Source organism: Prunus dulcis, chromosome 5 (assembly GCF_902201215.1).
Source record: "Prunus dulcis chromosome 5, ALMONDv2, whole genome shotgun sequence".
NCBI classification, from domain to species: domain Eukaryota; kingdom Viridiplantae; phylum Streptophyta; class Magnoliopsida; order Rosales; family Rosaceae; genus Prunus; species Prunus dulcis.
This window is the reverse complement of record NC_047654.1, coordinates 14,187,920-14,211,685: the sequence shown is the minus strand read 5'-3', so window position 1 is coordinate 14,211,685 and position 23,766 is coordinate 14,187,920. Positions and strand designations below refer to the sequence as shown.

Below are 23,766 nucleotides of genomic sequence, written 5' to 3'. Positions count from 1 at the left end.
TGACAGTGGAACCACATTGTAACAAATTTAAAAGACCCAGGTATGTAATTGTAAAAAGTGAGAAGATAGGGACTGCCATGTCTTAAGAGTGTAACCATAGAGTACTAAACTGTCATTAACCTTTTATATTTGAACACACAAAAACAATGAGTTAAATTAATTAAGAGGGGGAGTAGTTCATCCATTTTAAATGACATTTACTATTCATGACCTCCCCTTACTATTTGTTGAGGTCCAAAAAATCCATAGTTCGGCCCAAATAAAATCTTGGCCTAGCACAATGCCTTATTAAGAAAATACCCAATTTGGAGCACGCAAAAGTTCGTTATTCACGTTCGCACGAGTCATGATCCACATGCCATGCCAAATAAATATGCAATTTGTCATTCTAAAAAAAATTGAAAGGAGCCTATAAAAGGCAATGGCTCTACAAGTCTATGTAAATTGAACGTCGTGTCCCTCTTCAGGGACGATAAAATTAAAGCATGCCAAGCGACATGTCATGCAAAGCAGGAAATCATTATTTCACACCCAACCAAGCTACGAGCCTAAGTGGACCCAAGCCACTCAAATGTCCGGGGATTGCTTGAGTGGTTGTGCTATGGATGGTAATAAATTGACATGAGGCCCGTTGATGGGTAGAGAAATGGAAGTCCTAGGGTTGCTTGGGAGCCTCGGAACTCAAGCCCATTTCTTAAGGCCCAAACATGTTGGTGAGCACAAAGAGAAAAATAGCCCATTACTTCAACCAAAGTAGCCCAAAAACTCAACCAAAATAGCCAAACAATTGATGAAGTTAGCCCATTTACTTGATAAACCAACTTATTGTCCTATAAGGCCCAAGCAACCCAAGAAAATATCTACAAATCTCCAGCACCTAGCTGAAAACAAAAGCCACGATGAAAGCCAAAATATCCATGTGTGTAAGCTGCTGGGAGGCTCCAGCACATGGGGGGAATGAATCTTAATGCAAGCCATCAGAAAAACCAAGGGATACTTAAGCAAATCACCCTTTGAACCAGCATACATACCAATTCTTTCCCTCATCAGACTTGGCCATGGAGAAATGAAAGAGATGGTTGGGAATGGAAGTTCTCCACTGAGGCGCTGTGAGAAGAGCATTGAGCTCCCAAAATCCCTAATTTTGTGAGATTGGGCAGAGAGGATTTTGCCAAAGTGAGATAAGTCAAAGAAAATGAGGAGAAATAAAGGAAAAAGCTTGGCCAAATTGGATAGAAACCATTAGGGTTTCTTGGAAAATAATAGCTTCTAGCGGCTATAAAAAGGGCCACCTCCTACCCAACACACAAGACAAATCCAGAGAGCAAGCTTTATCTCTCACCTCTGAAGCCTCTGCAATTTGGAGCCATATCCTTCCGTCTTTCCCCATTTTCCCTTTTGGTAAACTTTTCTAAAGTTTGACAAAGTCTTCGTCGAGCTACCGAAAACTACCCAGCACACCCATTACTTCATCACTAGCTGAAAAAATCCACATCTAGAGAGCAAGGTTCCTCTCTTACCTGCAAAACCCAGCAATTTCGTGCTCAATTCACCATTCTCCCCATTTTCCTTATTCTGGCAGATCGCTCTAACACTTGACAGAGTCTCTATCAAGCTGCCGGAAAAACACTCAAGCCATTTATTCCTTTCTCTTCCCCTTTTCTCAGCCAAACCTTCTTGCATATCTTTCCTTTCTCACCTTAACACCCCATTTTTCCCCCAAGAACGCATAACTTTCTCTTTGGTGCTAAACTCATGTCAAGTTTGCTTCCATGCCACAAGCCTCTCATGCCAAGCTAAAAAAATCTATATGTAAGCTGCTGTTATTTTTGTTAATGAAGGTAATCAATGTGTTTCCTAAGACCCTACTATCCTTTCGAAGCATTCTTGGAGCTCGATCTCTGAACTCAGACAAAGGGGATAAATTCATCCATCTGCTCCTTACGGCATCCTAGCCAATTTACAACTGTCGGAAGAAAAAAGCCCCTACACTATTCATTAGTTAAATTAAAAACAATGTGTTCCCTTTTTATGTTGTATTGAAGGTCTAAAATATCGATGGTATTGAAAATATCGACAGTCCAAAGACACAAAAATTTCTATGGAAATATCGGGATATTATCGATATCAATAATAATTTAATAAAAACCAAGGAAATTGTAAGAAAAACTTGAAAAAATTTATTGAAACTTTGGAGGATGTTTATTTAGTCAATTATCTATTAGTTTATCACACAAAAATTGGAAGGAAATGCATTGCATGATGGGTCTAACTAATTTAAGTTGATTAGATGACGAGCTGACAAATATTGTGAGTGTAGAAAATATGTAGTAATTAATGAATGAAAAATTAAATACATCATATTCATTTATATATAATGATTTAGTGCAATATTTTACACTTTATACATTGTATGGTAAGATACATGAGTGACGTAGTACCACATAGAGTTCATATGAGGTTCACATTTTTCACTTTCTTTATCATCTCTATGACAGGACCCGATCCAAATTCTGCTTTGGAATTCGAGTCGGACCCTGTGCGTGTCCGACACTTGGCAAATGTCGGGCACAAATGACCTATTTGCCCTTCTAGTTACAAACTTAATTTCAAAATTAGCCTTGACTTCTACCGAAAATTCGGCAGAGTCTCCCCTGTAATTTGTTTAATCCCAAAATTACACCTGTCAAAAAGAGCGTGTATATTTATACAACTAACTGCCAGCATATGTAAAAATACAATCCAACAATTCAGTTCTCAATCTAGGGCAAATATCAGAGCAATTACAAAGAATTTACAGAGGAGTTAATCCTTTTACAAAACAAAACTTCTACAGCAAAGAAAAGGCGCGGAAGATGGGAAAATGGCCCGGTGGTGAATTTCTGTGCACCTCTACAGCCTGGGGGCACAAAACATTAAAAAAAATGTGAGTGGACAAAAATAAAGGTCTAGAAAATAGCATATGAACATAATAACCCCACTGTAAAAACAGGTATGTAAAAACTGAATATTTAATCTTCATTTGAATCATACTAAAATCAATGCATTCACATATTTATATACGTATATGCCAATCATATTCAAGGTCACTAAAAATTTCTTAAAAGCATTGAAATCAATTTAAAACTACCACCTAAGTGTACCCCTTTAATTCCGTCAATTCCTGATAATCCGTTAATTCCCCTGGCAGGTCTCGGTGACACAAAGTCAAACCGAACCGCAAATTGGCAGGATTCAGGGGACCGTAGTCAGCTTTATCCGCATTCCTGGCTCTCACGGTCCCGGCATCCCCGAAACTCGTGAGGCAAATGTCAAGTGCACTGACAAAACTGAAGGTAAACTGGATGTCCGTGGACATCGTTATATCCGAAGGCAACATATACTGAAGGCAACTTGTTTCTGTAACTGGGTACCTAAGGTGGCTTAGGAACATATAAGATTTCTGAAAGGTCTGATGAAAAACTGAATTTTTGATTAAATCTAGAACCCTACTGCCATTTTATCTGATATAAATCTCAATATCTACTTTACATATCTTTTTAGCATTTTAACTAGGCAACATATAAATAAAGATATTTAACTTCAACAAAACATGCTAGGAAAACCACAATTAATAAAACTTATTCAAGATCAAATAATGAAATTCATTTGCATAAAGTCATTTATAAAAGAAAAGTCCACTCACTCCTGGTCCGAGCTAGCTAGACCTCCTGAAAGTCCCTCCTCAGGTCTGCCTGGCCCCGGGTGCCTGGCTCGTCGGAAACGGTGACTGGAGGGGGGAGATCGACAGCGGTGAAGATCGGTCGACATCAGCCGCTTCTTCTCCATTTTCGACGAAATCACGGCGGCTAGAGACGGGAGTCAGCTGGGGCTGGAAGAAGATGACGGCCCAATCATTTTGGTACCGGCCTCGTCCACAGCCGTGGCCGGAGTTTCGAAGAGGGGAAGAGAAGCGACGCGGAGAGAGAGAGAGAGAGGAAAAAAAAAATCTGATTTTTATAAAATCCCATTTCGAAATAATTACGATTGTGCAACTGAGTTTCTTTTGACCATATCTCTCTCGTTACAACTCCGATTCGAGCCCACTATGGTCTATGAACTCATTTCGTTGTGCTCTACGCAACGGCATATGTAGAATTGTTAAATTCCTTTTCGGTCAAAAAGTCAACTTTTCGTTAATAAATTATTCCAAGAGAAAAATTGTCTTTCCTCACAATAAATTACTAATTAAATATGAATTTTGGGTTTGGGTCATTACACTCTATATGTAGAGTAAGTGTATTGTGAAGAGTAGTCATCAAATAATAAATTCCCAAAATAGTTTTGCATCTAATTGTTAACATGTCATCCATATAGATCAGAGATTGATTGACGTTGTCCATAAGCAAAATTATTTGAAGATTGGGTCTCAAATTATTTCCATAAGCCGCTTGATTCCATCCTAAAAGGAAAGGTCAAAGACTCACATTCTCATGTGAAAATATGATTGTTGCAAAAATAGTTCAAAACAAAACAATATAAATATAAATATTTTAGCATATTATCACAAAAACATAAGCAACATGGTGCTTAAGGCATTTGAGGAGTGAAATGGCAAGAGTTTGAATCCCTTTTGCATGTGTGCTTTGTTTTTTTTCTTTTCATTTTTTCCATTACATCGATATTTTTGATATTTTCGATATTATAGCGATGTTTTGACAAATTATTGCTGAAGTTTGAACGAAATTATCGACATCGATATTTATCCGATATGTGTATAGATACGTTCTGAAATATCCGTGACCTGAAAAAATGATAATATCATTAATATTTCGTCGATATTATTGATATTTTAGACTATGGTTGTATTATATATAAATATCTAGGTAGGGACGATTTTATACATCATTTATCGTACAATTACCCATTATTCTTTGATTACATATGACTGGATAATTTCTAGGTCTTCTTAGGGGTGGGCATGGTCTGGTCCTGTTTCCACCTCACACAAAACCAGAACCATTACAAGTCAGCCAGTACGGTTTGGTCTAGGTGAAAAAAATTTATGAAACTGGTCAGTTTGATTTAAACTGATTTCAATGCAATTTTCGATTGTTTTGATTTTGGATTGGATATTTGGATATATTTTTTACAAATTCCAACTAAAATTTTATTTGTTGGGCTTAAAAAATCACAAATGACTCAATTTAACGCAAAAATAGATGATTGGGCCTATAAAAGAGAGGTGCTTTGAAGTTGGGCATGGGGAAATATTAGTTATGAGATTATAAATATTATAATTAAATATTTAAAAAATATAAAAATACGCACCTGGGCCTGTTCGGTCTGGTTTTGTAAGGTGTGAAACTGGCATCGAAATCGATTTGAACCAGTCCAATTCGATGATGATTTGTTGACTTTTTAGTCAACACGATTTTTTTTCCCCTTTTTTTCATTTGATGTGGTTCAGTGTTTCGGTTTTTTGATCTTGATGCCCACCTTTAGGTCTTCTCACACGTGTTTGAGGAGAGTGTTGATCAATATTTTTGTAGAAACCCCTCATTGTAGCACATACAAAATTAAAAAATATGTGAATTCCACATTACAATTTATAATTCAATACACGAAAACAAAATTAATTAAGAGTGGGGAAGTAATTGATCCATTTTACATGACTTTTACTATTCATGACCTCCAGGATAGAGAGTGAACTCAAAGTTCATGTAGCCATTTTCATATTTTCTCCCTCCGCCAAGAGTAGCGTGAAAATATTACCAAACAAAAATATACAAAAATAAAGAACGGGACACGTGTAACCTTTTCTTCCATAATTATATAAAAAAATCCAAGCTCCCTCAATTTGAGGCTCAGACATAATCACACCTGACAAGTCACAAGTGGCAAAACTATAAATATCCACTGTGTTCACATTCTCCACATTGCCCCTACACGCTGTCCAAGCTGTTAGCCATGAGCATTTTTTAGTAGGGCTAGTTTAGTAGTTTACAGTCCAAAATAGAATTATGGATAAAATGAATTAGCTAAAATAGGAATTAGGATATTAAGCATATCCCGCAAAGCACGAGCGAGCAGTGAATGTACTTTCCGGACACAAACCACCGCTCCAATTTCCTCATGTTTCGCTCCAAATTGGAACCCTCCAATCCAAATCGCTCATTATAAAAATTTTCCAGAGTAAATCTTTTGAATTTTCCAGGCCAGAAGGAAAGTGAGGGAAAATAAGATAAAATTGTGGGAGAATTGGAGAAATAAGAAGATAATGCATTCCATGAGCCTCAAAGTCTGCACTGATTACTGCTCGGGGACGAGGACGTGTTTGCCGGGCCGAGGGAGCTTCGGTTCTGCGAATTCGGAGCTCCGGAACTTGAGAGTCGGGCCGGGGTTTAGAGATTTCGGGAAATCGGGTCGGGTCGTGGCGTGTGTTCCGGAGAGGAATGGGAATAGCCGGAGCGGAAGTCCGAGTTCGAGTTCGAGCCCGAGTTCGGGTGCGGGTCAGAAATCGAGTTCGTTTCTTTCTCGGAGTCAAAGCTGGGCTTTGATGAAGCAGCAAATGGAGGTTGCTGCAAATACCGAGGTGACTACTTTGGCAAAGCCAGCATTTTGGAATTTTCTTCTGTTTTCTCTTTGTTTTTTCTTGGAAACCAAACAGAGGATTTACGGTTTTGAGCTCTGTATTGAATTATAGGATTATGAAGAGGCTGCGAGGATACGTGACTCGTTGAAGTTGTTAGAAGAAGAAGAGCCGATTTTGTGGCTCCGAAGGAAGATAAAGGAGGCAATCGCTGAAGAGAGATTTGAGGTAATTAACTCCAGTTTTTTTTTTTTTCTTGTTTCAAAGAAAGGATATTGATTTCATTTGGTGGGTGTTTATTGCTTAGCATTGAGCTAAAAAAATACGATACCAAATTCATTTGAAGGATTTATTTATTCTGATGTGCTCAGGATGCAGCTAAGTATCGAGATGAGCTAAAGGAAATTGCCCCTTACTCTTTCTTGAAATGTTCAAGTGATGCAACCACCTTGGTAAAATGTTCTACTTTTCTAAATACCAATCGAAACAGTAGTTGTTGGTATTTTATTGGCTAACTTCATTACATATTTAAATTTTATTTGTGTTAGGTTCATGCTGCTTTGGTTTGATGTTAGATATCGGTCCAGTTATGTTATACTTTGGTGCAATTTTTAATATCATGATTGCCAATGAGAATTCAAGTGGGAAATAAAACACTTCCAGAGTAATTTGACCAAAAGAAAAGAAGTTCAATAGAAAGGTTGCTGAATTTGAAATAAAATCTTTGTTTCTTCAGGGCATTCGGGTTCAAGTTAGAAGTGTGTACATAGAGGGACGAAGTCAGCCTTCAAAGGGGCAACACTTCTTTGCATATAGAATACGAATTAGCAATAACTCAGATCGCCCTGTTCAACTGCTTAGAAGACATTGGATTATCACTGATGCCAACGGAAAATCCGAGAATGTATGGTGAGTTAGTTTTCTTTTCCATGCTATGTGTTATCTCTTCTGGATATCTTATTTTTGATTTGCTACTCTCTTATTTGCTTCTTCTTTTTAACCAAATATTTTGTGTCTGTTTTTTCGCTCATCGTAGGGGGATTGGTGTTATCGGTGAACAGCCCGTTATTCTTCCTCAAGCTAGTTTTGAATACTCATCTGCCTGCCCATTAAGCACTCCCACCGGAAGAATGGTAAGATGGGGCCCTTCTTTTTTCTTTTGTTCTTCCATGATAACTTATTTAAAAAGTATATTATATTGGTCTTGTAAATTGAGACAATCAGAAAAGGGAAGGAAAAGAAGTCCAAAGTTTCTCGAATTTGGTTTGTGCAATTATGATAGTCTTTTCAATTGCAGATTATATGTCATATCCTAACGAATGATGCTTAATATTGGATAAATATTTCAATTAAAGCTCTATAGCCTGAACTATGAGAAGTTAACTAATGAAAAATGTTAAATTTCAATTGAGTTGCTTCCAACAATGCATATAAATGATTAGATAGAATCTTGAGATGCTACCTGGTTCTGTTTGTATTGCTTCATCGCATTCCAAATATAGGCTTGACTGATATTCCCTACTTAAGGGCTTATGTGCCGTGGAGTATGGATTTGTTGCAGTCCATGCAAATTGGGTCACCTATAGGTATAAACCCATCAAGAGTAACTTGGCATGTTGCACATATAAGCAGACTCCAATGATGGCGTTTTGTGAGGCTGTCCCCTGTTCTTCTGTTATACTGAAAGTTCTTTGCCTAAATTTAGTGGTTATGGAGATTAATATATCACCTTCAGATCTAATGAGCAATGAATATAGCTAGGAGGAAAATATCCTTCTGTTAAAACCTATGTTCACGTCCTTCCATTGTTTTAAAATAAATTTTCAAATTTCATTTGATCATCATTGATAGTTTCCAAATAATTTGAATTTCTTCTTCTTTGAACTAAAATACTTGTGTTGCGCTCGGATTTGTGGATTTAGAAAAAGATAGTTGGATTTGATTTCTTAGTATGAATTGTTTAACGAGACTCTAAAAGTGTTAATTTTGTATGTTTACGATTCATGAGTAAATAATGTAAATTTGATTGTTTGAATATGAATATTTTCAAATACTCATGCAAAAGGTGTTATTTAAAATCTACTCTATGAATCATTTAGAAATAGAGTTTTCTTCTCCATTTTTGTGCTTTGAACTTTTGATGTAAACAAACTTGAATTGAATAGCCGCACATCAATATCCTTCATTTTAAATCGGTAAATCCAACTGTAACCTTAAAAAATTGATATACTTATTGTTTGCGTACAATGCAGGAAGGTGACTTTGAGATGAAACACATCAATAGTAGGGTAAGTTCACAATCATTTAACGTGGCTATTGCCCCATTTTCCCTCTCAGTATTGGGAGATGACATTGACACCTTTTGAATTTTGACAAGTGAGTTGTGAAGTCGATTTCGAGAGGCATTGGAATTTTATAATTATTGTACGTTATATTCAACAGTTTTAAGTGCAAAAATCATTTCTGTTCTTGGGGGAATAGGTATACAAATGAAGACATTTTTATGTAGCAAGTTTACAAGGATGATTAATTTGTAAAGATGAAAGTACAGGTTTTTGTGACAGTTTTGTAAGAGAATATATGGTGGTGCAAAATTCTCAATAGCCTAGAGGTTGCCTGGATCAAGTGTTTTGAAATCCAAGCTTGCTTACTCTCTAGCTATTCAAGTCCTATATGATGGTCATTCATATTGCTTCCATCGTGGTTGCCTGATGTGAACTCTATGATAAGTTAACAAGCCTCAATAAATATTCGAATGTACTGAGTATGTTCAATGAAATATACGATGACAAATCGGGGAATGTAACAATGAAAACAGAATCAGATATATTCTTTGTGCAACATCAATTTAGAGAGTCATGTCAAAGTGTAGATTATTCGTATTTCGTATTGGTATCGGCCCCCTTGGGTACATGCTAAGGCTAGTTAACTCTAATCCGTCAATTTGTGTGTTTGATTTGTATCCTATTATGATGTTGTGTTGAAATTTCACCCCTCTCAAAGTGAACACGCTTCCCTTTTTTTCTCTGGTGTCATAACAGCAAAGATTTGCTGGACTTCCCCCTCGAGAGCTCTATGTAACATTCTTGGTATAAACAACTCTTATAGCTGAAGGTAGCATAACTTTCTATCACATGCCTAAGATACATAATACAAAATAAAGCTAAGATCAAGAGATAGTATATATTTTAATTAATAAGCCTAAAGTAAAAAATAAATAAATAAATAAAGCTTAGAAACACATGCAGTGCCAAGATCATAATAGGATATGGACCTTGTTAATAGTTTGCAGTGCATGCAGGCCGTACCATTGTTAATTGTGTGTGGCCACTCTCTCTCTCTCTCTCTCTCTCTAAACACACACATATATACACATATTTGGGACCATGAACATATCTATGTAGGAATTATGCCTCTAAGAAATGTCCTTTGTGTTTTTATTTGGCACAATTGTTGTTCTTCTTTGGTTGGGATATTCACAAAATTTAAAAACTGAAATCTATTTGAAATTGTTTTCATTTTTGTTACTCCTCTCTTCCATCTTCCCCTCTCACTCTCCTTCTCAATCTCATCTTGACTTCCATTTTTTCTCTCATTTTCCTCTATATCCTTGCACACAAAATGAAAATAAAAACAAAAATGGTTATCAAAGAAGCCCTAAATTAATAACATCATGATGAATGAAAATGTCACAATTCAAGGTGGGTCTTTATCTATGAGCAGCAACAATCTCATGCTTTAACGGAAAGCTAACATGATCATTGCTCTTTACATGATAGAGAGACCCCACAATGTTTCCAATCAGCCATGCAAAGTTGTCTTGATGTGGCTTATGCAATTATGATAGCCTTTTCAATTGCCGATTATATGTCTTATATATCCAGGAATGATGCTTAACCATAGCCTGAACAATGAGAAATTAACTAATGAAAAATGTTATATTTCAATTGAAAGTTTTTCAAATTGCTTCCAACAGTGCATTTAAATGATTAGATAGAATCTTGAGATGCTACCTAGTTCTGTTTGTATCACATGCCCACATGCAGACTTGATTGATACGTCTTATTTTTGGGCATATGTCCTATTATCTTCTGAAGATACCGAGTATGTTCAATGAAATGTACGATGACGAATTGGAAAAGATAACAACGAAAAGAAAATCTGATTCTTTTTTTTCTCTCTTTCTTTGTGCAATATCAATTCAGAGAATCATTAAAATGTAATATTTTGTATTGGTCTCGGCCCCTCGGGTATGTGTAGTTAACCCTAATCTGTTAATTTTTGTATTGGACGGTGTTGTGTTGAAAGCTCACCCCTATCAAATGAACAACACACTTCCCTTCTTTGTATGGTGTCATATATAAGCAAAGATCGATTTGCTCGACTCTCCCCTCGAGCTTTATGTAACGTTCTTGCTATAAACAAATCTTCTAGCTGAAGGTAGATAAATTTCTTTAGGAGTTACAGCTGTAGTTCATAGTGATCCATGACCTTTGAGGCCCCAAAAAAGTAACCTTGCAATTTACTGGCTTTGGAAAAGCTCATGTGCCCTTTTGAAGCAAACGGTGGAGATTACTATTCAAAATTATGGCAGGTGAAAATGAATTGGAAAATATTAACCAATAGTCAGACGAGCGTCCATATAGATATGTAACTTGCACAAGGTTTATGGAGCTTGTTAATATTTTGCCGTGTAGGCTGTGCCATTTGGGTGCACCTTTTTTTTCTTGCATTGCTAGCCGGGAGGCTACTTTTTTATTTATTATTATTTTATTTATTTAACTAAGACCGAAGTTTCCCAGACGTGACACCTACTGAAGTGCCTGGAATTCCCAATTTATTTATTTGTATATAAAAGAAAACTTATATATATTCAATTATTATTAACTTCCGCACTTATTTCATGATCATGTATATTGCATGTCCAACAGCCAAAGCCTAAGCATTTTAGTAGACTAGCTAGGGAAACATATACATGTCAAGTCTTCCATCCCTCTCTCTCTCTAGCTTCCGTGTATATATATATATAATTATTTCTCTCCACTTTATATATGAGCCTTCAGGAAATGGGAGCCTCTCTGTCATTTTAGTCACTCATTTTAAGCAAATAACTCATCAGCTGCTGCAAACTCAATTTTGGGCTCTCCTTCATTGTCTCTGCCCACTCGATATGAAAACTTCCATTATAGGTGTCTCTCTCTCTCTCTCTCTCTCTCTCTCTCTCTCTCTCTCTCTCTCTCTCTCTCAAAATACACAAATACATATACATACATACATTTATATGTAGGAATTATGTCTTTAATTTGCGTTCTGTTTTGTTTACACATAAACATTCATGGGTGCTTGGGGGTTTCGAACCAACTGAGCTATACCCCACTAGCGTCTCTAATTTGTGTTATTTACCATAATTTTTATTTTGTGGTTGGAATTAATATTCACTATAAGGAAAGAAAAAAAGCTAGGTTGGTTTTTTTTTCTTTTTTATAGATTTTTTAAATCTATTTTTTAAGTTTATTATAAGAGTATATATGTGCTATGAATTGCCAAAAGCCTATTATCTACCAACTAACCTCATTACCTTTTGCTAATATATTCATGCTTTTGGTACTGCAACTAACTGAAGGGGAGGAGGAATCTTCTGTATAAATCTATCCATGACGTATGGAGAATAGTTTTGTTTGCCCTTAATTACACTTCCCTTGGCCTAATTATAAATTTTGTTCTTCAATTTCTAGCTCCAAAACCTAATTAGTGATCTTTCAAAAACTAATTAGTGTTGCTCACAATTATCATAACCAATTCGCCCGTATTGGTCGTGAGGTGTCGGGTCTACAATTATTTGAATTTTTTAAGCACTTAATTATAACACTAATCACTAAACTAGATGTCTTCTTGAAAGGGTTCAATAATACACCAACACATCCATATCCTATCCCCTAACCCCTTTTGTGGGCTCTTAAAAGTCACTGATCTTTTCATTACATATAGAAAGATGAGAGTCTCTAATTTTGTTGCCCATTCTCCAAGTAATCTGTAGCGTCTGCCTAGATTTGCGCTTGCTTGGCGACCACACTTGTCACCGCCTTAACAAAACAAGCTATTTTGACACCTGTTGTTTGAACATGTCATCTTCTACATCTGATTGTGCAACACGTTATCTTCAAAAGCAAAACAGTAAAAAGAAAGAGGTCTGCAGCTTTTGCTCGTTTTGAATGGAATATTATTTTTAATCTGCACTGTTAATTTTTTCCCCCCTTATTTTTATTTTTAATTTTCTCACTCTTTTCTTTCTTTGGTGTCTTTTTCTTTTTCTCTTTATTGATGATGAAAGCTATAAAGCCACTAGGGGCGGTGAATTTTGGTTCTACTTTTGTAAAACAGAGGAACCCATCACCCAGTGGCTTACAAATTTTTTTTTTTTTCTTTTTCCATTATTTATTTTTTTATTAAATTTCATTAATTTCCAGGCCAGAAGACCTTGAAAAAAAACTAATAAGATCATAGTGAATTTCTGGTCTAACAGGCAAGTTCTATGAGCAGCAACAATCTCATGCCTTAACTGAAAGCTAACATGATCATTGTCCTTTGCATATTAGAGGCCCCATGATGTTTCCAATCAGCCATGCAAAGTTAGCTCCTTAAATAAATGGGTCCCACTTCTCCTACTTCCAATATTTTCATGATATCAGTTTTGATTGAAATCATCATGACTTCCTGGGTCCAAAATCATTGGTCAAACTTAGGTCTTGTTGCAGGTCATGGTAACTGAATAGATTACCACCCACACCCCAATTGCTTTTTTTCCTTTTTTGGGGAAGTTAAATGACTCAAAAGGCATCTTCAAGCATTAATTCCAATAAAAAACATGCAAAGACAATTGTTCTCTGGTTGGTCTGGTTTTAATATTGGTAACTTAAAAAAGACATAATAAAAGTTTGGTTGTCCAAGAAAGGGGGTGAAAGCACACATTTCCCTGTAATTTTATATTTGCATGGAACTACAAAGGAGTTTGGTCTCTGTTTACAAGATTTTGTTGGGATAATAATAATATATAAGAAGGGGAAAGTGAAGCTTATGCCTTATGCTCAAAGCATACCATCCTTTTCTCCCCTCTCTCTCTCTCTCTCTCTCTCTATCTGTCTCTCTCTCTCTCTCTGAGAGTCTGTCGTTTAGTTTTCTCTCCATAGCAAAGAAGCAACGCATCTCTTCCTCTAACACACCACCACGTTTTCTTTGCTTTCCCTTGTAAGTATCAACCTTTCCTTTGCTTAGAATTCAGCTACTTCTTTTATCTCATTTTGTTTTATAATAATAATTGTAATAGAAATGTCGGTTTTGTAGCTTTCTGTGCAAAAACCCACCTAAAGTTTGGAATCCCTGCTGAGTCTCAAGCATTAATGTGTTCATATAGGACATGGGTTTTGTTTTGTTTTTTTTTTGAGTTTCCATGTGAACCCAAAACCAGTTCTTCTGCATAACTATAAGTCTAGAACTTCCCATGTCCCTTAAATGTGGTTTCTCTGCATCAGTACTATCTTATCTTGGCTCTCTGTTCTGCCTTTCTGGATCTGGGTTTTCACAAATTTGTTTGTCATTTGGTTGTTGCTTTGAGCATTTCAGCTTTACTTTTTCATCATATTTATTCCTCTACTTTATTCTGAGATTGTTTTTTCTGTAATAAGCGCGTCAAAGTTGAGTTTTTTTTTTTCAAGCTCTGATTTTGAAAACATATTCTGCCTTTTGGGTTCTTAGCATTAATCACTTACCACACTAAAAATTATTTCATTGGGATTCTAGTTGCCTTTTTTTTCTTCTCAAATTTCCCATTTGTTTTTTTTATTGTTTGAAGATTTGAGAACAAATTTCCAGGCATCCCAATTCATTGTGAGTGAAAACAAACAGGGGAGTAAAAGTAACATTATGAGTTTTTTAACAGGAGTTCCAAAAGGTTCTTGGCAGCCAATCATGACTGCAGATACGACAACCTCAAGTTACTGGTTCAACTGGAGGGTCTTGCTTTGTACCATATGGGTTCTGACTTCAATGACACTTTCAGTTATTCTCGTATGCAAATTTGAAGGGCCAGGTAGTTCGAAGCGTCGCAGCAGAGAAACCCAGCAAGAAATATCTGCAGGAACTTTGTATGAGGATGAAACTTGGAGACCATGCCTCAAAGGCATTCACCCAGCCTGGCTTCTGGCTTTTAGAATTTTTGCTTTCTTTGTGCTTTTGGTTCTGCTCATCATCACAGCTTTTGTGGATGGAGGTGGCATTTTTCTCTTCTACACACAGTAAGCTGTCATTTCTTGAAACCAATCTCTGATTTTGCATGGTAATGCAAATGAAGTTAATTACAATGCTTGATAATGGTGAAACTTGTTCTTAATTACAATTAATATGAAGATACAGCACCAAATCCTTTGCTTAGCTTGTAATTGGTGATGTTTTTGGTTTTGGACAGGTGGACATTTACATTGATTACTATTTATTTTGGGGTAAGTTGTTACAGCTTCAAAGAGCCTAACCTTCTCTATTGACTAAATCATTCTTCCTCTTTCTCTGCTTGAATTTTCTTTTTCCTTGTTGTTTATTTCTTTTTCAATTGCTCCATGTCTAGCTTGGATCATTGCTCTCCATGCGGGGATGTTACCAATACCATAAGAAAACTGCCGGCGATAAGGTTGAGAGTTTTGAGGTGGATACAGAGCAAGGCACTTTTGTGTCTCCTCCGCTTGGAGTTAATTCCGGTACCTCTGCCACAGACAAAGCCTCAGGCTCCCATGTAGAACAACCTCAAGCTCGCCAACCTGCTGGCTTTTGGGGTTATGTCTTCCAAATAATTTTCCAGGTATAATGTTTTATAACTTCAACTTATAAGTTGGTCATATTAATGCTTAATTAGCTTATTGAACATGCTTTTGCTTGTAAACAGATGAATGCGGGTGCTGTCGTCCTCACAGACTGCGTCTTTTGGTTCATAATCGTTCCATTTCTTACCGTCAAAGATTACAACTTGAATTTTGTGAGTATCATATACAGCCTTGACCTTGAGTGACTTTTAAGAACATGTCTAGCCACATAATACTTTGTTCATCTTCTCTGTCTATTTTGGATTTCGTATCATTCCATTACCTCAGGATTAGTTTATGTAATCTATGATTATGATAGAAAATAACAGGTTTCATCCGTTTCATGACAGCTGATTATAAACATGCACACAATCAATGCTGTTTTCTTGCTTGGCGAAACCGCTTTGAACAGCTTGGTAAGTTGCAGTTTGCAAGTTCAAAATTCAAATCACTTTTGGGTTTCCAATTCTTCTCATGAATACATATACGACTAACATTGATAAAATTTTCGATTTTCAGCCGTTTCCCTGGTTCCGAATTGGGTATTTCTTCCTGTGGACAGTCACCTATGTAGTTTTCCAGTGGCTCGTTCATGCTTTTTTCAAACTTTGGTAAATCATCATTTCTTTGATTTCCCATATTACAAAAACCATAATGGCCATATACTTGTAGTGATGATTTTTGTGTTTCGAAAACAGGTGGCCCTATCCATTTCTTGACTTGTCATCTCCATATGTTCCACTATGGTATGCATCCTAAGCTCTTGATTATTTTCTAATTTCCAATAACTTGTAACTAAATATGGTAGTTTATGTATTTAATTAGACAGTTGGTTGCTTAACATATGCTGCTTCTTACTGCAAACCCTATTTGAAGGTACTTGTCGGTGGGTCTGCTGCATATCCCGTGCTACAGCATTTTTGCTCTGATAATGAAGATGAAACATCAACTGTATTCAACACGGTTCCCTGAATCTTATCAATGTGGGAGATAACTTGGGCTGAGATGCAAGAGTACGTAGCCGAAGCCGAACACTCTATATAGTACAGGATCCAGAAAGAAAGAAAAAAGCTTACTGCTATAATTCTTTGTAGAAGGAGAGCATGCAGAAGGACAGAGATCAGATTTTAGAATTATGGGGATCCATGCCTTCAATAGATTTAAAGGAAAATTTAGTTTCGAAATTAAGTTTTGGATGCTCAAGCATTTCCCTAACCAGTGGCATACTTATAAAGTTGCAACTTGCAGCTGCATATACAGAGACAATCAGAAAAAAGTTCATTACAGATATTCTCATTCCTAATCTAAAATTATTCTATTATTCAATATAGAATGTTTATATCTACTTTTTATTAATTTCCCACTAAGTTGATACCACCAACAATCTTTTATTGGTATTCTCATTCCAAGGGAATTCAAACTTTTAAGTCACAAACAATCAAAGAGTTGAGATGTACATTCATAATCAAGAAGTCAGATAGCAAGCAAATGAAAGAGACAGCACTTATATTGACTAGCATCTACATTACAAAAAGGGGCCAGCCAAAAAGAATATATTCTTGCCCAACCTCAAGAATTTAGCTACAACAAAGTTGGGATGTCCAGTTTTGATTATTTAACATCAAAAGGTGCAATGAATGAAGTTTCTACATTCCAAATCAAGCCAAAATGCATATATGATACAATGCAGATACAGAAGAATTATAAGGAAGTGCTGGGCAAAGAACCCATTAAAATCACATTGTCACCGTCTTTATGCTCCCTTGGCTTCTCTGGCTTCACCTTCGAAAATAAGCCAGAGAGTAATCCAGAACTTGACCCTCCTCCAAACAAGTCTAGAAGCCCACTGATCTCAGCACCAACCCCAGAGGTTGCCCTCTTAATGAGTTGTGCCGGCTCGTCCACCCTAAGGTGTGCCCCGCACATGCAGTCCATGAGCTTTCTGAAGCAATGCTTGTGGAATACTGATTCACAAGATGGACACCTTTCAATCTCATCCTCCTGCCAATAACTTTTACAGTCAGATTGCAGCAACTATACTTATTAATTCATCAATGCAATATAAGGAATTCAAGGTTTCCTAGTAAAGGATACAAAATGCTCACATGATTTGCAGAATGAGGAGATATTTCCTTTGGTTACAAAAATATCAAACATTGTGAGACATATGCTATTCATTTCAAAAGGAAACCTATAAGCCCATAGGATATCGTTTTAGGGTAGGGTTACGGAAACCAAGTGCTTGATTCAATTGATGGTAAAAATGGAAAGATATAAAGCCGAGTAGTGTGGTGCCCGCTAATTTGATGGCCAAATCTGGTTCTCCAATTGATGCAATAAATATTTTGGGAACACATAAGATCAATAATAAAAGCCAGAAGAAAAAAAATCTTATTAGCCATGTGAACAGGAACCACAATTGTACAACAGAATTACAGATGCTCACCTGAAAAGGGAAAATGAGAGATGAAGGGTCATTGCATGCTTGTCGTGCACCACAGGGGACTCCCACATCACAGCATATGAGACACTGCTCAGTTATATGGCCCAGAATTTTCCTTGAGACAGTGTCAACTATCACAGGGAGCACTGCCACAAAAATAGTACGTCAGCCTTCAGAAAAGATATATACACACATGCACACACACACACACACACATGCATATCAAGTAATCTATTTTATTTTCATAATAACAAAAAGTCCAGTATGGCATACATGCATGAAGATAAAGCTTGTGATTAGAAGCTAACCTGCAAAGGCTCCTTTTGAAAGATCAATGAGGTCTCTCAGTGCAAAAAAATCATTGCTTTCTAGAAGATATCTCCGAGACCCAAGTCCTTTGTTGATTGACCTCCGGAATGGACAACGAACATAAGGAAGCATGGTGCCAATTTTCTTCCTGACACCCATAACATGAAGCAAGGCTGGGACCTTTGAGAAAAGGAATGGATTAACAGCACTGACACAAAGCATGGGCTGCAAAACGAAGTTGATCATGTACATGAGGTATTGGCTCAGAAGATCACTTGAAACATTAAATACATGAAAAATTAACTTGGATTTAAAATGTTCAAAATGATGCTGGAAAGGAGGAAATTTGCTGGTGTCTATCTCAATGCACAAATAGATCCATAAATTGGTTGAGTACAATAAGTTACATTATGATACAGGATTGGTGCAAAGATTAACATTGTATGTGTAGTTTCCCTTAACATAACCATTTCCATAATCGCCTGGAATCAAATGGAATCCCAACAGAAATGACCAGGAAATGGCATTATATATGGATTTGTCATCAATTACAACAGATATTTGGTCCACGTATCAAAAAACCATTGCACACGGTACCTGGTACTAGAAACCCCTTTTAATTCATTCTTTTTTCCCTGTACAGTGGCAAGTTTAAAGGAAAAAAAAAATTGTTCCCATTATCATATTATGTGGAAGCATAAGTACGAAAGCAAAAGTGCTACAAAGAACGTTCTTAGGACAAAATCTATCAGTACGTTGCTTACTAATGTAGTCGCAATTCATTGACATAACAGATACAAAATTTAAATAATAAAGAAGGCAACAGTCTTCATATTACCTGGTCATGTATGGAATCCAGATAAGATTTAGCCAACTGCGAAACTGGATACTGAGTAAAGTCCCAGTTATGCAACACCCTTGCTGGTATGATTGCAATTTCATTTGTATGGCACGACGAGCAAAATAATTGACCAGTATATTCACAAAGTCGAGGCTTGCCCCATCCAAATGTCTGTGCAAAATCCCGTATCAAAGTCTTTCCATCATCAAAATGCTTGTGACATCCAGCACAAGTATAATGTTGTGCTTCTAGCATCTGCTTCAAAGATTTGTATTGTCGAATTTCAACAATAAGTGATATGGTCTTTCCTAAAGTGGAAAAGTTTTCAGTGTATGCCCTTTTAGTATTAGAGTCGGCCATATTTGATGCCATGGAGCTAGGAAATGAATCTTGAGGAGACAAAAACCATATTAATGCACTCGGTGGACTGGAAAAGAACCTGTAATGGAGAATGGATTGCAGACACTCTTGAATGAGAACACTTCTCTCTGCAACAACATCAGGAGATGCATTTCCAAAAATCTTTCTGGATTCCTTTTCTACAGAAGACCAGGGAGAAGGTAGATTCCAGCCATGGTCAGCAAACAATGTTTTCAATCGACGATAGAGTGTATAGAAATCACGATATCGACGTTCAACCTCCCATTGATCCTTGCCACTCCACACTTTTATTATATACACAGTATATTCCTTCACTCCCACCAGTCTTTCACTGAATGAGACATCTCCCTTCCTCTGCCTTGCACCTACCACTTCGACCCCATCAATTCTCAATGAATTCTGATTGAACAAGTAAGCATCATCTGTGCCAGAAGTAGAAGCAGTCGATCCACCATCTCTTAACGGTAGAGATTGCTGTGACTGTAAAATCCTGTTACCATGAGCGAACCTTGCCCCTGGGGACTCAGCAGAGTCGAGCAGAATTTCTTCCATCTCATTAACAACCTCATCGTAGAATTCATTTAGCTCAAAATTATCTGTCTGCAGCATTAGTAAAAGAGGAAATGAGCTAGAGACAACTTCACACACAAATATTCTTATATGGATAAGATCAGATCAGACTGCCATAGCACATAACCACCAATATCATAAACCAGATATTCTCTTGCAAAAGGTAGTTGGTGCAATAACTAGTAAACAAATCATGCCCATGACAAGTCTTGGTAAGCCATTTACATAAACTAAACAAGAACACATCATAAAACCTAGTAAATACTTGAATTTACAAAGATCAATATAGACAGGAATACTTGATATAAAATAATGATAACAAAATCTGAAAGATCAGCCTACCACAATAATGGAGCCTTCTCAAAGCTATGAGTTATATTATCCTACAAGTAACACGAGTCTACCAGTTTAAACCAACTCCCCACCCCCACCCCCCAACACACACACACACACACACACACACAAAATGCAATTCAACCAGTTGTCAACGTGCTAATTTACCAAAACACATTGTGGACAACTCCATGAGACATAACCAAGTCTACAAACTTAATAAGCATGACTGACCTTAACGGGCTTAGGATAGTTTTCAAAGAGATCTTCTGAAACAGAACTTTCCCTCATTTTAGTTTCAAAAATTGATGTCGGCATGCTTGGCTTATCGTCTACAAGGAATTTCCCCTTCATATTTCCAGGAGGTCTGGTTGCATAGATGCTAAGCTGATTAGTTGATATATCAGAAAGGGGATTTGGTTTAACTTTTAGATTCCCCAAATTTTTGTTTCCTAAATCTTGACCATCATCAATCCCAATGACATCCCCAGCATTCACACGTGTATGCTCATTAGAAATGCCATCATCCATAATGTTTAAACCATTTTCATCAGGACTTTCTTTTGCTGCTTCGTCAGGACCTGGATTTTGATTCTTGGTCAAAGGAATGTCTCTTGAACCTTCTTGCTCTGGTTCTTGAACATTTTGAAAACCAGTTGGGGTTGTAAAAGAACTTTCGGTAAATTCAATCGGATCATCAATAGCTTGGACTTGATAACTGGCCACAGGAATGTCCCTCACATCTTCTACTCTTTCTGTTTCAATAATATTTGGAGAACTAGCAGGGACCATGGAACTATTAACATTTTCTGCCAATTTCTTATCAGCTTGAACTAGTTCGTTTTCTGTGGGCACGTTTGTCACATATTTTCCCTGCTCAGTCTGACATGTACTCTGACGCTCGACTGAAGCGAGGGAAGTGGAATTTGAAACTTTCCTTTCAGTTTCAACCTTCTGTTCTATCTGGTGCCGGAACACATTCCTAGCTAAAGAAGCTATATTACTTCCATGGCTTTCTTGCACAAAATCATCCCAATCATCCGAACCAAAGGCTACAGATGAGTTGATAAGAAACGGATTTTCATTCTCTGGTTTTGCTTGCTGATGATAGTGCACATTCCTCTGTTGACTAAAGCCACTCTTCTCATCATCTGAACCATAGATAGACCCCTCATCCTCTGAGTACTCATTTCTAGATGAGGTTCCTTCTTCCCTATCAATCTCTCTTCCATCAAATTCCGAAGTACAGAACTCCATTTTTACCCCATCAAACTCTTCAATCCTGGCCACCACACGTTCAAATTCAGCACTATCTTTCCCTTTTCCTACAAATCCTCTCTGCACTTCCATGCCCTTTTCACTGTCTTCATCACTATTATCCGAACCATACTTCAATTGTGAAACCCCCCTTAAACCCGACGATCCACTCTCAAGCTTCCAAGACATCAATTCATCTAAACCATCAACTCCATGAGCATCCTCATTGCCATACAATTCCAACCCACTAGACCCATAGTTTGTATTCCGCCGACATTCAATACCATCATCCTCCTTACAAAACTCAATCCTATCACTACCTGAAACTCTCCGATCCTCTCGATTTCTCTCAATCCTCCCTCCCAAACTAAAATTATCCAAACCACCACTCTCGTCCACAAAACCCGAACTTTTTAGCGACCCGAATTCGGGCTCCGGAAAATCATTGAATACTGTGATTGTGCTGCACATGCTCGGCGTGCCCATAACCGAGTTGGCGCTGCAATAGCGCTCGTACTCGGACTCGCCGAACGACGAGTACCGCGACGGAGGCGATCGGGGCGAGGCATCGCCACCGTCACCGTCCGATTTGCGATCGAAAGAAAGGGACGGATCGGGAGAGGCGGCCTCGGCAGTCGTCTCTCCATTGATCATTGGAGAGTCAATGAATCATAAATTCGAGTTCTTTACAGATGAAATTGAGAGAGAAGAGTCGGAAGAGTCAGAAGTAGACCTGGGAGGAATCGACGACCTTGATACGATTGGACGACGGAGTTCCGATGGAAATGACCGCAGTTGATGGCAGCCCGGATTGTGAAGTGAGTTCAGCGTTTGAGATTTAGTAGCAGCGAGGATTGAGTAAGAGGCGGGAGGTCGGCAGAGAGAGACAAACGAAGTCTGAATTGAAGATGAAGATGATGATGAAAAAAGAAGGTAGTTTTCAGTTTCAGGTGGAGTTGTGTAAAACTGGTAGCTTTCGACAATGTCGAATTTTTATTTTTGTTCTTAATGCATATGTAATTTATTTTTATTTTTTAATAAGAAAAAAATTAAGCTATGGTAATTAAGAAAATAAAAACATTGTTACTGTTGAAGCAATAATCTCGGGGACTTTCATGTGGTATTTTTTTTTTTTTTATATTCGTTTGATTCATATTTTGTATTGTATTATAATTCCTGCTCATTTGTTTTCTATAAACCTTCCTGATTTTTTCCTTTCCTGTCGAGATCGACCTTCCTAAATTTCACCTACCAGTCTTAGTTCTCCTTGGGGTTTCGATATTGGGTGCCAAACAGGGGAAGGAGGAAGGTCACAACCGTTGACCCCGCTCGACAATCATATATACGAAAGAAAATCCTAGATCATCAATCGGAGGACAATCCAAATTTTCATTCAATTTGAGTTTGCGTTGTCCAAGTACATAACAAGCACAAATAATCCATAAGTTCAATTTGAAAATTATGCATAGTTGTTTGTTTAATTTTTTTAGCTGATGCCGTATTTGTGAAAAGTATTTTAAAATTAGAAACTTACATGTATTGAAGGGTCTTTTACCTTCAATGGAGCAAAGTTCGAATTGAAAAAACAATTCTTCTCGACAAAAATCAATCAAACATAAGAACATATAATATAAACATCATAATTGTCAGAGTCTCACAATTAAAAATTATAGATCAAAACAATTGTGTTCTATCATTAAATTAATTTTGTGGCAACTCGAACCTGCACAAAGGGCAAATATGACCTTGTTTTAACCACTCGACAATGCAGTCTCCATGAAATATATGAGAGCATGGCATGCGAGTGACTCGATCCCCACTCAACATATTTTCCAAGCAAACCACACAAAAGCTCTCTCTCTCACTCGATCCATGCACTCGAACCTCAAACACCAACTTCTCCAAGGCCTCAACCGATGCTTGGGATGCAGGCTTTGGTCTCAAATTCAAGTTCAAATCTTGTTGGTCGTCTAAGGAAGGCATGACGAGAGAAAATTCGACCATATCTGATAATGATATTGCTTCGTCAAAAATATGTTGAGTAGGCATGAAATCTATGAGCCATTGCACATTCAAAAGATGGTCTATACCATCATCCATGAGATTTCTGAGCCATTCATTCGATTGCAGGTCTGTCATATTTAGAGTAGGAGATTCAAAGTTTATTTGTGTGTATTGAGAGGGAAGACGTATATAAAGGGATCCACATAGA

The 23,766-nt window shown here is 37.2% G+C and overlaps 3 protein-coding genes across 4 annotated transcripts; 2 read left to right on the top strand and 1 right to left on the bottom strand.

Moving 5' to 3' along the window:
• The first annotated feature begins 6,050 nt into the window (after window positions 1-6,050).
• Window positions 6,051-9,418, top strand: LOC117626920. The gene is made up of 6 exons (XM_034358726.1): window positions 6,051-6,574; window positions 6,686-6,799; window positions 6,943-7,023; window positions 7,308-7,480; window positions 7,608-7,704; window positions 8,824-9,418. The coding sequence occupies exons 1-6, from the start codon at window positions 6,260-6,262 to the stop codon at window positions 8,935-8,937; spliced, it is 894 nt and encodes a 297-aa protein (XP_034214617.1). The 5' UTR covers window positions 6,051-6,259; the 3' UTR covers window positions 8,938-9,418.
• A 2,247-nt stretch (window positions 9,419-11,665) lies between these two features.
• On the top strand, window positions 11,666-16,746 carry LOC117627222. Of its 2 annotated transcripts, none has more exons than XM_034359188.1 (9): window positions 11,666-11,760; window positions 14,508-14,862; window positions 15,033-15,066; window positions 15,189-15,419; window positions 15,504-15,593; window positions 15,771-15,836; window positions 15,940-16,031; window positions 16,119-16,166; window positions 16,297-16,746. In XM_034359188.1, the coding sequence occupies exons 1-9, from the start codon at window positions 11,742-11,744 to the stop codon at window positions 16,412-16,414; spliced, it is 1,053 nt and encodes a 350-aa protein (XP_034215079.1). In that variant the 5' UTR covers window positions 11,666-11,741; the 3' UTR covers window positions 16,415-16,746. The 2 variants fall into 2 exon arrangements, with proteins under 2 accessions (XP_034215079.1, XP_034215081.1); XM_034359190.1 differs by lacking the exon at window positions 11,666-11,760 and adding an exon at window positions 13,675-13,816.
• A 152-nt stretch (window positions 16,747-16,898) lies between these two features.
• Window positions 16,899-22,543, bottom strand: LOC117627221. The gene is made up of 5 exons (XM_034359187.1): window positions 20,532-22,543; window positions 19,011-19,994; window positions 18,172-18,397; window positions 17,867-18,009; window positions 16,899-17,421 (listed from the first exon to the last, which is right to left on the bottom strand). Exons 1-5 carry the CDS (start codon window positions 22,206-22,208, stop codon window positions 17,122-17,124), a joined length of 3,330 nt encoding a protein of 1,109 aa, XP_034215078.1. The 5' UTR covers window positions 22,209-22,543; the 3' UTR covers window positions 16,899-17,121.
• Between the last annotated feature and the right edge of the window lie 1,223 nt (window positions 22,544-23,766).

Coding starts and splice junctions, on each gene's coding strand:
- LOC117626920 (XM_034358726.1), top strand. CDS start 6,260: ATGCATTCCATGAGCCTCAAAGTCTGCACTGATTACTGCTCGGGGACG. Junction 6,575..6,685: donor AGGTTGCTGCAAATACCGAG/GTGACTACTTTG, acceptor ATTGAATTATAG/GATTATGAAGAGGCTGCGAG. Junction 7,024..7,307: donor CAAGTGATGCAACCACCTTG/GTAAAATGTTCT, acceptor TTGTTTCTTCAG/GGCATTCGGGTTCAAGTTAG.
- LOC117627222 (XM_034359188.1), top strand. Junction 15,837..15,939: donor AAACCGCTTTGAACAGCTTG/GTAAGTTGCAGT, acceptor TTCGATTTTCAG/CCGTTTCCCTGGTTCCGAAT. Junction 16,032..16,118: donor CATGCTTTTTTCAAACTTTG/GTAAATCATCAT, acceptor TTTCGAAAACAG/GTGGCCCTATCCATTTCTTG.
- LOC117627221 (XM_034359187.1), bottom strand. CDS start 22,208: ATGATCAATGGAGAGACGACTGCCGAGGCCGCCTCTCCCGATCCGTCC. Junction 18,010..18,171: donor TTCAAAAGGAGCCTTTGCAG/GTTAGCTTCTAA, acceptor TTTTTGTGGCAG/TGCTCCCTGTGATAGTTGAC. Junction 17,422..17,866: donor CTCTCATTTTCCCTTTTCAG/GTGAGCATCTGT, acceptor AGTTATTGGCAG/GAGGATGAGATTGAAAGGTG.